Source organism: Balearica regulorum, chromosome Z (genome assembly GCF_011004875.1).
Source record: "Balearica regulorum gibbericeps isolate bBalReg1 chromosome Z, bBalReg1.pri, whole genome shotgun sequence".
NCBI classification, from domain to species: domain Eukaryota; kingdom Metazoa; phylum Chordata; class Aves; order Gruiformes; family Gruidae; genus Balearica; species Balearica regulorum.
The window spans coordinates 34,449,036-34,463,733 of NC_046220.1; the positions used below are offsets into that span (position 1 = coordinate 34,449,036).

The 14,698-nt window shown below is 40.1% G+C and overlaps 1 protein-coding gene across 2 annotated transcripts in view; it reads left to right on the forward strand.

Moving 5' to 3' along the window:
* The window catches only part of PIGG (phosphatidylinositol glycan anchor biosynthesis class G (EMM blood group)), a 101,352-nt gene that overhangs the window by 24,336 nt on the left and 62,318 nt on the right, over positions 1-14,698 (forward strand). For both annotated transcript variants that reach the window (XM_075739878.1, XM_075739879.1), the window contains exon 9: positions 8,515-8,972. In XM_075739878.1, coding sequence (XP_075595993.1) covers positions 8,515-8,972 — 458 coding nt within the window. The remainder of the gene's footprint in view (positions 1-8,514; positions 8,973-14,698) is intronic.

The following is a 14,698-nucleotide window of genomic DNA, read 5'->3' on the forward strand; positions in this document are numbered from 1 at the left end:
TTTAAGTTTAAGAAATTGAGTTTGTTACGATCTTGGAATGCTCAGAAATGTTCTCAGTTGTGTGAGTAGTTACCTTCTGTAAAGTACTTGATGAGTTTTATTGTTGTATTGAGTAGAATTCAGGTAATTCCAAGGAAATAGAATTTGCAATGTCTTACTTTTCTTTCACTGTGAAACTTAGTATGCCAAGAACTGTCAGTTACACCATAGAATCAGCTTCTAGCTGTTTTTTCTGATGCTCATTAGTCATATCTTTCAAAGGTTTCTGAAATTCAGTAACTTCAATGCTCTTAGTGCTCTATTCAATGGTACTACCTCTGTGCAGAACAGTCCTTTGTCAGTGTGGGTTTCTTTGAATCACGTTTGGGATTTTAGTGCCTTTTTTTTGTGGTGTGGGACAATGAAGTAAGACTGCTGATTTTTATTATTCAAACTATAGCAGTTTGTATTTTGTTTCTGTAATTTCTGAATTTGTGTTATTCCTTCTTGGAAATGCTGCTTTTCTGAGAGAAGCCTTGGACTAAAAGAAATACCCTTCTCTCCTGAAGACAGCTTTTTTTCGCCCCCCCTTTTCAATTTTCTTCAGTGCAATTCATTTAAGAGTATTGAAAGTGATTAAAAAGGGAATTGTTGATAGAACATGGTGTTTTGATCTTATGTTTATATTTATCAGCCACATAAGATTTAGATGTGTCTGTTGATCATTTAGATAGACTAAAATAGAGTAAAAGGTCAGCTAACAGTGTGTGCTTAATGAAATCAGGGAAAGAAGTTTAATCTTGGGTATAGCTGCTAACAGAACAGTCTTTGGAAGGGTAAATTACAGTTTGCTTTTGGTGCTGAAAATTTTTGTGTAAGTAGTGTTAATGTTTTGCTGCCAAAGCTAGTGTTGCCTGTGTGGTTTTTTTTTTTTTAAGGCAAATAAAAGAAGAAAGTAAAATTACTCAATGTGAATGGAGAAATCTACTGAATGAGATGTCTAGTTGTACAGTTTGTTAACACTGTTGGTACTTAGGGACATGCTGGTCTGTAAATGGATTTGGTTCACATCTGCCATTTCTGAGTTATTCTACTTAGGGTCTTCATCAGCTTTCTGTATTTTATTGTAAACAAGGTAGAAATTATTCTTAGAAAAAGTAAAAGAATATGGTCTTGAAATAATAATTAACAATCCAATGTATTCTGTAGAAACTTAACATTTACTTGCTGTGCAATGATAAACAAATACAACTACGGAAGACAAGCTCATTTTTCATCTTAATTGTTACCAGTTTTTCTAATTCTAGCAAACAGTAACAATCTAAAAAATTATGACTGTCTAGACCTGCTTATAATTTACAGACATTCCACTACAACAGAGTTGAGAGCAATGGCAGTGGATTATAGCTTTGTCCTCCAGGTTGATAGTCTCAAAGCAATTCAGTCTATCTGTGACCAGAAATCTTTGTTATATGGCTAAAGATGAGTTAATTCCTTGTGACACACACTACTGTAGGAGTAACTTTAAAGTAACTTTATATGACCTAGGAAAAATGCTTTCCTACTAGATCAGGTTGGAATCTATGAAGATGCTGCTATTCCTTGGCTATTACTAAATTTAGAATAGGCTGTTACCAAGTGTTGGTTGATAGGTACAAACTCTGCCTTTTTAATTTGGCCTGAGTCTTAGGGTTTCATTCCTGTCTGTTCTTGGCATGTTTTCATGCTTGTTGGTGAGAGACAGCTGCTGTGCTGGTGTGATCAGCTTCCTGCAGATGGCTTATATATTGCTAATACAGCTGGTCTGTCAGTGATCACAGCAGCAGTTGCAAAATGTCTCCTGGTATTCAAAATTTGAGTTGGGTGGAAATGCTTTTCTTATGAAAGGAATTAATTGCTAGGTCCCTGATGGAGGCAAATAATTCCTCAAGGAACAAACACATAAAAAGAAGCACCCGTATAATCCATGCTGGTCCACTTTTAGAATTAATCTTTCTTAGGAACTTTAGAGGAGGAATTGCCATTTCCATACTCATAGTCTTTTGGCCATTTCTGATGATTCCACCTGGTCAGTTATGCCTAGGGAGCACGGACAGGAGTATGTGTGAGAAGTCTGTATCTATCCCTTCTATTTCAGTTGCCTGCCTTCCCTACTCCTGCTGTGTCTGTACATCTGCCTATGAGGACAAACTGAGCAAATCCAGGCAAACTGATTAGAAATTATATCCAGGATACTGTATCCAGTTTCATATCTTTTCCTCCAGCACACCACATTCTGCATATGAGAGACCACAGCAGCTGGAGCTTTCTCCCTGGTTGATGTTGGGGCTTTAAATTCAATCCCCTGTTGCTTGAAGAAGAATGCTTCAGCAGCAGCTTATCTCCTTTTCCTCTCTGGTACCAATTATGAGACCATCTGGAATTCAAGAAGTAGGAAAAAACCCTTTTTATTCACAAGCGAAACTTGGTGTCACTGGCAATAACACTTCTGTCATTTTAGGACAGGGATCGGTCAGTGTCTCTTGGATGTGAAAATGCTTATTTTCACGTCACCTTTGAAAATATCTACAGTTATCAATTCAAGCATTTCCTGGTTGAACTAGAAGGGTGGGGGAATATCTGAAATTGGTGCATACATGTTTTCTGGAGTTTTACCTAGCTGGGACCTCAGGACATACCAGCAGATGATCAGATCATCTGCTTCGAGTTGATAATACACGAATGAGGAGGTTTTCAGCAGTGTTTTCCAGAAGGTTAGTATGTGTTTGTTTTTCCAGTGGTGGGGCAGATAGAAATAAAAAATACTGGATTCTCCACCTCAGGTCTGTCTGTGCTTATATTCCTACCTGAAACATATCTGAAAACGTGGGAAGCTGAAGTATGTCTTATGAAGTGTACTGAAGTATGTCTTATGAAGTGTAGGCAATAGTAATTCTGGTTGTGGCACGTGTGACTTTGTATCCAGACCTGTAGAAATCCATCCTCATCATCCCATCTTCAATGCTATTCTGTAGGTGACTCGGTTGCTGGATATGTATCTCATCTCATCAGTCAGATAGGCTTTGCTGTCTCTATTCAAGTTTGAAAGGAAGCTTGCAATATTTTGTAGGTTTAGTTAGTAAGTACCTCCATTCCAGACGCATATAAAAGAAGTGATCTGGATTTGATTTACATTTTTACCAGTCTCAGGGCTGTTGCAGAATGGTGTGGTGGGGGTTTTTTGCAGGTGGCTGCTTATACAAAGATAGAGCCTGGAGAATGTTAAAGGAGCAGTGGATAATCTGGTGCTGCTTGCAGTGTGGATGTGAGAGGTTATTTACTGGTAACTGGGGCACAAACACTATAATTCACAAACATTCATGTCCCACCTTCCATCCCCTTTTCCAGTAGAATACCTAGACTTTGGGGAAGAAACTGGTCATCTGTATATGCTGTGTGTTGGTCTGGAAGGGACTTCTGTGTTAGGACTATTACTTATGCTGTCTGAATTCAAGTGTCTGTGACCTCGTGCATCTCCACAGTGCGAATCTGCGTATGGGCTCCACTTCTGAAGAAGCTCTGAAGCCCTGCTCTTCTGCTGGCAGGCGTAGAATCCTGAATCAGGGTCTTGCCAGTTAAAAAAGCTAAAAACCTTTTCTAATCTCATGCTTTATGATAAAATGTAGGTATTTTAAAAGTAATTAAGATAAGCTCTCCTGCTAATGGCTTCAGAGCTTTTTTCCTTAAAATTGTTTCCGTTCACATATAAAGATTTCTCTGAAGTGCTTCCCATTTGTAATGCTTTTTTTCCACTGTGGCTGAATATAGAAACTGATTACCAAGTTCATGAATTTTCTGAAGACCATTGCAGGCAGTGTTAGCATCTGCTTCCTGACTGTTATTTATAGGTTCTGATTACTATGTTTCTAGCAGCACCAGTCCCTTCTTTTAATGACACTTCAGGCTTTAAATAGTTCTGCAGCCCTTTACGAATTCCAGAAAATCGTCAAAAATTTTAGCTTCTTGTTCATAGCTTCACTCAATTGCTTGGTAGTTGACTTAAGTACACTATTTACTACTACTAGATGTATATTTTTTTTTCCTGTTTCTGATAGAAATCAATACCAGTATTTTTGGAAAGGAGAACACAAAAGTTAAAGCCTGTCAAATATGTTTTTTTAAAATTTTCATTGTGCAGAATTATATTGGGTTTTTAGTTATGTAAACAAAATGTCCCTCTTCCTGTTTATTTTAAAATACCTTGTTCACATTAAAATATTTTTGTTTTTCCTCCTCTGTGTGATATTCTTTACTGAATTGAACAATAAAACATTTTTATGCAATTGTACCTAAATATTTTTTTTTTTACTTGTTAAAAAATAAAAGGTGATTGGATAGTGCCTTTACTGGGTAGCTTTCAAAAATTATTTCAAACTGCTGTGAAAATGCAGGAGCAAGTGTAGTACTGTTGTACTCTGTCATAGGGAAGTTATCATCATTGGGAATCAAGACTGGGTGCAGGGAACAGAATGGTAAGTATTTAAATTTTGGGTGATGGTGGGCATGAAAAATAAAACGTTTCTCATCTGAAAAGTGATTGTAAAATTCCTCAGGCATTAACTGTGGATGGTTAATTTTTGTGAAAAAGAGCTTTACTCTCAACCATAAAGAAGTCACATAAGTGGAATTGGACCCAGAAGGTAGACTACAGGAGGTTTTATTTCAGAGTGAAGGAAATGTAATTTTAACGGGCAGAGATGCATATAGTCCACTGTTTATGTACTGGCACTTCTGCAAGCTAGCAAGGTATGTTCAATGATAGGCCAAAGAGGTCAGTTTCTGTATTACTTAATTACTAATGCTGATACATCAAATGTTAAAGCTACCTTGGCTTGGCAGATTATAGGCTTAAATTGAAAGCCCGGCATTATAAATTTCTTAACCAAAGATTCTGTATTTTGCCCAGATATTGGTGCAAGTCGTGCAAGTCTTTTAGTATCTGGAGTGCCTACTGAGTTCCTGAGGGTTGGAGGTGTTCAGCAGCTAGAAAGACAGAGCTGTGAATATCAGAGTAGGACCTACATTTCTGTCTCTGTAAACCAGATCTAAAAACTAATAAAGGCACAGTTCACATGTGAGGGATTACCAATAAATTTAGAAAAACTTGATGACGCTATTTTCAGTATTTCTTAGATCATGATGGCTCAGGAGATTATAATTTTCAGGATAATTTTTCATTTTACATCGTGACTAACTCTGGTCTGAAATACAGTTTATCAATAAATGCCATTGGACTTTAACCCTTTGATGTAAATATAGCGGTAATTTTTTTCTTTTTTCACTGGAGTTGTGAGAATCAGACAAGCAGACAAGAAATACAGATTTCTGACACTGGGACATTTCACACTAATGCCGTCATTTTCATGAGGCTTTTGCATGTTCCCCATTGGTAATGCATCACATCTTCAGTTTTCATGTCAGTGCTGACAGCAAACAGATACAAGAGAGCAATCCGTATATAGATTTTATGTCTTATAAAGAAGACCAATTGTGTTGAAGACTGGTTCATTCTCATTTGTTGAGGATCTCAGATTCCTTTGTCTCTGCAAACAGATAGTGCTTACATGCTCCCTCATTATTTAGTTAGCCAAGAGCTTTAAGGTCAGCATGATGGAATTTAAGCTTTCTGTAGTTTAGTCATTTACTGTTCTTGTTTCAGCTTTGTGAATTTCATGGTCTTTGGTCTCTGCACGGACTACATCTCTACCTTATCCTTTTGTTCCAGAATGTATCTTAAGGTATTTGATTTCCAGAGTAGAATACTAAACAAAGAGGAGTGGTCTTTAGAACACTGAAGAAATTTCAAATGCTAGTAAATTTAGATTGGACCTGGGCGGTTTTACACATTATGACTCTTCTTGTGCTAAGGTTTTAGTGGTTTCTTCCCCTGATATTGTTATATTGTTGTGTGTAACCTCATGCGAATTTTTTGTTGGTTTTGTTTGTGTGTTTGGTGGGGTTTTTTTAAGTGAAGTGACCTTGGTGTAATATATTTCTTTAACGACACAAGAAAAGGAGGTGATCTGAATAAGTGATAACTTTAACTATATCTTCTGCATTCTTTCACATACATCTTATTAAATCTTGATTTTGCAGAAGTTGTTTTCCTCAAAGCAAAATTCTGGATAGTGTCAACTACCTTCTTGCATCAAGTGTGTTTGTTGTCCTCTCCATGCTACACTATCTTGCTTATTGAACAAAAATACATATGCTGCTGTCAGTAAATCTTAAGCATAAGTGAGACTTGCATCTAAGATGCTCAGGAATATTTGTATTGTGTACACCCGCTTTATTTTTACCTTCTCTAAGATAAGTGAGTTTCTATATTATTCTTACAAATGATTTAAACAGTTCAGGAATCATAATACACTGTGCATCTTTGAATGTGCGTATGTTCTCTGTGAGATTTATCTGTATGAATATTCAAGGCGTTTTTTTAAAGTTTGTTCAGAAGGTCAAATGTAGGAGGATGAAGTGGTTGAAATGTGCAGTTAGAGAAACTAATGTGAAAGTAGTTTCAGAGCTCTTTGTTCTGAAGTAAAAATGGCATGCAGTAGTTTTGATTTGGCTTTTAAATTGTTATTTATTGGGTGTTTAAAATAGCAATTTAAGAGATACTCTCTGATATTCTCTAATAGAAGAAAAAATAATGAGAAAATAAAATGGTAAAGGATGATTTTTGACAGTGTCTTTCCCAAAATGCTTCGCAAGTATGTAACACCATGTGTTAAGGTACGTTAGGAAGCCTGTGCTGGCTCCAGTGGCCTCCAGGGCTGGGGCATCTGTCCTGGCCTTGCTGCTGGAGCCTAGCTGTGCCTGCCCAGCCTGGGCTCCTGCCCCCACCTCTGGCTCAGGCTCTGAGGAGAAGTTAAACAGATAGAGGTCCCTCCAGTCAGTGCCCTTGTGACCTCTCACATAGGTGCACACTCTGGGGCCTCCAGTTTCTGATGCAGACCTACAGGCTTGTAGCTGCATGGTCGCTTTTCCTGTTGCTGACACCCTAACCTCTCTTGCACTCTGATACCTCTAGCTGGTGGCGCACCTTGGGCATACAGTCCCCATGACCTGTGGTTCCCACTTTGGTCTCTGGCATGTGGACCCCCATGCTCTGCAGTCCCTGGCAGTACAGGTGTGTGCGTCCAAAGACCCGTATTCCCGCTTGAGGTGCTGGCATTTGCTTTTACTCGCCGTGTCTCAAGTTGCTGGCATGCAAGCTTGTCCCCAGTTACTTGCAGTGAGACCTCGCAGCACCCGCAGGTGGGACAGAGAGTGGAGTTGCACAGAAAGACAGGAGAGGATTTAATAAGACAGGATAGAAAGCAGTGATCAGGCACAGGGCTCAGTCAGAGAAGCGTGCTGACTGGCTCCTGCTTTATGTGACTCTGGCCCCTTTATCCTTCCTCCTTTCACTTTGCCCCCTGCCTCCAGCCTGTTCCTCCCCACCCCCTTTCCCCCACCTTTGACACTTTCCTGAAGTATTGCTTAATGAGTTTGCATAGATCCACAGGCGCCCTCAGATATCCATAATACTTATGTTCCGTCGCTTCCCCCTTATCTGTTACAAAGTCCAGGCTGATGCTCTTCAGAGCTATGCCTGTGGTTTCTTAATGGCCTGTCAATTAATGGCTGAAGAGTTTTGGTCATCTTTATGATCTCCCTTAGTGCTTACTTATCAGGTTTGTGTCTCTTTGTGGTCTTTTTATGGCTTTCCCTGTTACTTAGTATTCCCTGTGAGCCGAAAAGGTCCTTTACCTGATAATGTCAATGAACCAGATGCTCTCACCTTCCACATGCCCGTCCACTCTTTTTTTAGCCATATCATCGAGGGGTGTGACGATGAGGCAATTCCAAGAAGCTGCTATGAACAGGAGATCGAACTAATGGAGGCATTAGGCAAAGAATATTATGGTTTTAGATAGGAACAGTGTGTGAAGTAGATAATAGATGGATAAGGTTTAAAGTAGATTTTATGATGAAAGACACATTTCAAGCTAAGTAAGGTTGAGGGGTGCCATCAGACTGTCTGCAAGTAACTTTTGTTAATTTGCGTAGTGAAGGATGTCATTGTACTGAGTTGAGGGTAGCATAGATTTAAACTATTAGAAAATTACCTATTATCTGTATCTCATTTGATTTCTGCAGGATTTCTATTTTTACTTCTGTAAATGTGCAGTGAGGTTGTTCCAAACCTTCTGTCACATGCTGGTAGGGAATCTTAATCTGTGCAGTTGTGATGATTATTCATAGAGAAGTTTTTTCCCTTAAACAGAATGTCATTTTAAACAGTATGATTATGTTGTAATGCTAGCTTAATAGGCTACACAAAAATGATTCTTTTAAATTTTTGGGGGATTTGTCAAGATAGAAATAACTTGTCTCACTGTTTATTTTGTTTTCTTAGAGGAAATTGCTGTAAGCACACTATGAATGCTTAAACAAGTGAAATTTTTATACACTTTCAACATTTTTTTTTTTTTTTTTTTTTTTTTTTTTCAGAATCCAGTTGTGTCCAGTTCTAGCTGGTCAGAAATAGATGTGCTGATTCTAGCTGGAACAATTGGCCATGTTTTGAGTTTGGGGGCAAGTAGTTTTATAGAAGAGGAACATCAAACCTGGTATTTTCTTATCAATACACTTTGTTTGGTGCTGTGTCAGGAACTTTGTAGAAATAATTTTCTTCTGAAAGAATGTGACCCTCAACATAGCACCACTGTGAAACAAAATTTTGATGTTATCAGAGAAGCCTCTGAGTGCAAGAATATAGACATTCCAGCAGCAGGTAATTCAAAATTGGGCAAGGCCACCTCTTCAGCTGAATTCATAAAAGGATCGGATAAGTGGATAAGTTTAGCAAGTCCATGGATCATCCTTATTTGCTGTCGGCTGCTTCGATCCTTGAATCAGACAGGCGTCCAGTGGGCTCATCGGCCAGACTTTGGACATTGGCTGACAAGGTGGGTATCTGATTTATTGTTATACTTTCTGTCTTAGTAAAAATGTATGTTTCATTTGGTGAAATATGTATACATTTCTATATAGTCTCTGTTTAGAAAGTGCTGTAAACATGCAAAGTGGGTAAACAGTGAAGTAACATAAGGAATTTTTCACTGCTATTTAATGCAGGAGTAATTCCTTGTGTACTATCAGTAGTTTATATCTTTGCCCTGCACCATGACTTATCTAATTAATGCCAATTATACATGATAGGTTTATCAGAGGCAAAAAGTAAATATTTTCCATGTGAAAGTCAACAGTGTCTGGTTTGGGAAATTACAAATCACTTAATAAAATTAAACCCTTGAAATTAAGGCAGAAGGTTCTGCTCAATTCCAAACTTCATGAAGTTGCAGGAGAAGATGCTGCACATAGAATTCTTCCTTGTCTATCACAGACATTTAACGTGTGGGTGGAAAACTGAAGGAATTTTTCAAGTGCAGTATGATAAACAAGAAAGGGAATTTTTTACAACTTGAAGTACACTGGAGAAAGTCTGCTACCTTTTAGTATTGTGAAGAACTACAGCCATTATTCAGTGATAAGAAGTACTTGATATTTGAACTGTCTTCTGTACTTCAGCTGGTGGATGGAGAAGCAACACCTTGTGACTGACTAGTCAGTGTTTTCCAGACAGCAGATGGGGAGGCTGTGCTGTGTAAGATAAAGAGATTTCTTGCCAGTATCTTACAACACGTGGATGAAATGTCATTCATCATTCATTAATAGCAACATGAGCAAATGAACTACTATGAGACTTGTTACTTATTGGCATCCTCACAGATAAAATGCTAATTGCTGTGACAGGCATGAGTGCTGAAAGACATGAGTTATGAGGGAGTTTATCACATTATAGCAGTTGTTCTATACCAAAGCTTTTGCCATGCATTCCTCCTCTTGAGATGAAGTCAGGAATTGAGGAAGGAATGCCGTATTCCCAGCGTTAAGTACACATGATAGAGAACTCCTTCATTATGAGCTAAGCCAGTGTGTGAGCAGGATTATGTGTGATTTGGTGTGACTGGGAGGATTTTTATAATTAATCCTGAGTATCTTCCAAAGATTTATTTGCCCAATAACTGAGCCAGATGTCTTCTTCAGACTGTCAGCCCTTTTCTTTCGAGTGTACTAGTGCTACAATGCCGTGAAACAAGGACTTGATATTCTTGCAGCTGAAAAACTGCATTTGTTTCAGAGATGTGCTTTTGCTCATATTGTCCTCCAGGAAAGTTTACTGACCTTGGAAATGTTAGGAGCCTTCTAAAAATTGTGTCTGCATGCCTGGACTTTACTTCCAAAGATCCTGTCTCAATTAAGTGTGTTCCCACCTCTGATTTCCTGGTGCTAGGTATGCCTATAGAGCAGAAAACCTGTTACACCATTGGGCTGTGGGGACTCAGGGAGATAGCACAGGTAGAATGTAGTCTGCAGCTACAGCAGGTGCTTCTAGGGCTTCCTGATTTATAACAAAAGCTGGGAAATCCTGTATGTCCAGCTCTAACACTACTGCTTCTCAGGAGCTTTCAAGCAACCCACTCGGGTAAACCAAGGTGGTTTACACCTGTTTTGGCTTAGTCTTTTTTTTTCTGTTGGGGAGGAAGGGGGGAGAAGGGAGGAAGGAGGCTATTTTCGTGTTTCTTTTTTTTTTTTTTCTCCTGTGAATTTGAATTGGCAAGTTTTGCAGAATTCATATCCATCTATTGAAAACAGAATCACGTTGGAGGGGACCTCTGGAAATTATTTGGTTCAATCCCCCTACTCAGAGAAGAGTGATCTGGAACAGATTGCTCAGATCCTTGTCCAGCTGGGTCTTTGATATCTCCAAGCATGGAGATATCATAACTATTCTGGGCAACCTGTTTTCTTCCCCTCCCTCCCCCCAAATTTCCTTCTGTTTAAACAGAATTTCCTCTATTTCAATTTCTGTCCTTTGCCTCTTGTCCTTTGCCTCTGGGCACCAGAGAGAAGGATATGCTCAACATGAGATCAACATGAGCCGGCAGTGTGCACTTGCAACCCAGAAAGCCAACCATGTCCTGGGCTGCATCAAAAGAGGTGTGACCAGCAGGTCGAGGGAGGTGATTCTGCCCATCTACTCTGCTCTCGTGAGACCCCACCTGGAGTACTGTGTCCAGCTCTGGGGGCCCCAGTACAAGAAAGACATGGAGCTGTTGGAGAGAGTCCAGAGGAGGGCCATGAAGCTGATCAGAGGGCTGGAGCACCTCTCCTATGAGGACAGGCTGAGAGAGCTGGGGTTGTTCAGCCTGGAGAAGAGAAGGCTCCAGGGAGATCTAATTGCAGCCTTCCAGTACCTAAAGGGGGCCTGCAGGAAAGGTGGAGAGGGACTGTTTATCAGGGAGTGTAGTGACAGGACAAAGAGTAATGTGTTTAAGCTGAAGGAGGGTCGATTTAGATTAGATGTTAGAAAGAAATTCTTTACTGTTATAGTGGTGAGACACTGGAACAGGTTGCCCAGAGAGTTTGTGGAGGCCCCGTCCCTGGAAGCGTTCAAGGCCAGGCTGGATAAAGCTTTGGGCAACGTGGTCTAGTGGAGGGTGTTCCTGCCCATGGCAGGGGGGTTGGAACTAGATGATCTTTGAGGTGCCTTCCAACCCAAACCATTCTATGATTCTATGATATGGCTTCCTCTTCTTAAATACCCTCCACCTCCAATCAGGCTGGTAAGATCCATACTGAGCCTTCTCTTCCTGAGGCTAAACAGTCCCAGTGCTTTGAGTTTCTCCTTGTATGACAGATGCTCCAATCCTATCATCATTTTCCTAGTCCTTTGCTGTGCTTGCTCCAATATGTCCATGTTTTTCCCTGTACTGGTTAACCCATACCTGGAGCCAGGGCTGAGTACAGGGGAAGAAACACCTTCTTCAACCTGCTGATAATAATTTCATAATGCAACCCCAAATGCTGTTGGTCGTCTTTGTTCAAGGATACATTGCTGGTTAACAGTCAACTCAGGGTTCACCAGGATCCTCAGAGCCATCTCTGAAAAGATGATCAGTCCTCTATCTGTCCTGATTTGTGTAACTATTTGTTCCAAGGTGCAGGACTTGCCTCTTCCCCTTGTTGGATTTAATAAGGTTCCTGCTGAACCATTTCTCCAGCTTGCTGAAGTGCCTTTGAGTAGCAGCAGACCCATCTGCTGTATCAACCACTGCTCCCAGTTCTGTATTGTGTGCACACTTGTCGAGGGCACACTCTGCCCTGTTGTGTGGGTCATTTACGAAGATGTTAAACAGTATCAGCCCCAGTGTCAAGCCCTGGGGTTGATCACTAGTGACTGGCCTCCAGGTGGACTTTGTGCTGCTGCTGACAACCCTGTGAGCCTGGCAGCTGAGCCAGTTTTCAGTCCATCTCACTGTCCACTTTCCTAGCCTGGACTCCCATCAGTTTGCCTGTGAGGATGTTACAGGAGATGGTATTAAAAGCCTTGCTAAAGCCAAGATAAAAAACATTGCCGGCTCTCTGCTCTTCCACCAAGCTAGCCATCTCATCACAGAAGTCTGTTAGGTTGATTAAGTATTACTTCCCCTTCATAAAGCCATTGCAATCCCATTATTAAAGCTGTCTGCATCCCCCTTCAGTGAGGCTGAAGTACAGCAGCTAGATGTCATATCAAAACTTTAGAATTTTACAGGTGAATTGCTCCATGTGCTTCCCCGCCAAATTACAGCTTCACCTTGAGTATATTTGCTTGAGTCTTGAAGCAAGTAGAGGAGAAAAGGTCCTACAGCTCTAGTCTTAGGCTACAATTGCTTGTTTGGCTATCATGGTATATTAAAGGAGCTCTTGCCTTACAAGGCAAGGTACCTGCTGTCTTCCACCTCCCCTTACTGGTTCTGTATTATACCAGCACAGCTGTTGCTTTGTCAGTGTGGTGAACAAAATTGTTGAATAGATGTGGCTGGGAAAATAACCCAAGACAGGGTGGAAAACTCTTGGCTTTCAGATGGATCTCTTCCCACTCTGATTTACCGTCCAGCTTCACAGGCACTTGGGCTGGCTTAGTAACAGGAATGCAGGAAGAGTTTGCAAGCCAGCACTGCTGCTGTTGAAATTCCTGTAGAAACAAATGTGGTAGTATCTGCATCTTTTGAAGTGCTGTGGACATAAACATTTTTTCTTTCTGCCCCTATCAAGCATTCCTTACAAATACCCACTTGCCTTTCAAATCTGATTGAGAAAGAACTAATGATTCACAAACTTCTGCTTTTGGGGGCTTTAAAAAGATTGTGGAGTGCTGTGCCTGGCAGGCTAAGAGAATGTGTCGTTGGGGTGCCACAGTTCTGCCTTCTCCCTTTCGTTGGTGTAGCTACTTCTGTCGTGTTTAGGGAGCAGGTGAAAGAGCAGAACCTTGGCAGCCCTCGCACAGGTTGGCTTGGGCTGCTGTGGAGCTACATCCTGACTTAAGTCAATGGAGCAGTTTTTAGCCTAACAGGAGAATACAATATATGTCACCATGCTGACATATACTTCACTTGCTTTATAGCGTTAAAAGATTGCCCAAATACCAGCATTTGAAGTGCACAGTTTTTGGACTTGAGTGATGGGATGTAGGTGAGTTCTTGGGTCTGAAATGTTTCACTGGACAAGCTTTGGAAAGATGAGGCAACGATGCAACTAAATCTTTGTACATCCCATGGTTTGTAGAGTATCTGTGAATTCTTATTTGGCAAGCATGCTTGCCTTTTCTTTGGTTGGAGGTTTTAATGTCTTTGTTGCTTCTCCTTCACAAGAGAACAGAGTGGTAGAGATGTCTGTTTCCCTACTGTTTTGATCAGGACTGAGATGATGTGTTTTCCTGATAGCATAAATTAAAAGTTGGTGATAAGCTGAGTTGCATAAAGCACTTATTCCTCTTCCCAAAATGCATTGCTAGTCTGTAAGGTTGATTGTTATTCTATTTTTAGTATGTGTTTAATTTGCATAGTTATATCTTAATAGCACATTTTTTTAGTAATAAGAAATTAGAACCTTACTTAGATCATGTGTACCCTTCTCAGTTTGAGTTAAAGCTGCTCAGGTTTTTTTCTAGGCAGCCTTCTAATTTGTCTTTAAGACAAACTGATGAACAAACTACCCTCTTCTTTTTATCCCTTGTATTGACTTTTTAGACATCTGTGCTCATGCTCTGACTAATATTTTGCTTATCTGGACAGTGCTTAAGGAGCTCAGCATTTGAGACAAAGAGGCTATTGTGTAGGTTTGTGCATGGAAAAACGTAAGCAGCAAACCATAGAAAATCAATCTACTTCTAGTGTGTTGAATTTGGCTATTAGGAGTGCATCCAACAGCGCTGAAATAAGGAAAATGTTCTTTGTTATTTGCAGAGAGACTCTGTGAAACCTGCTACAAAGGCAAAAAAAAAAAAAAAAGGCTTTGGTGGGAAAGGGGGCAAAAGAAAATCAGACAGTAGATTAAGTGGAAGAGAACATGCAATCCCTAAATTTGCCTGGAAGTCAGGTTTTCTATTTAATTAGTTGGTATTCAGGTAGCTTCATTTGGCTGTTAATCTTGGTCAGAACTGATACTTGGAAGGTGCCAGTGCTGCTTCATGGCTCACTGTGGAAGGGGCAAAGCTGTCAATGGCAGTGTCAGCTTGAAGAGAAGCGATGAGAAGCAGCAGCATGGGAAGATGATAATATTTTATTTTAATAATGTACTTAACCAT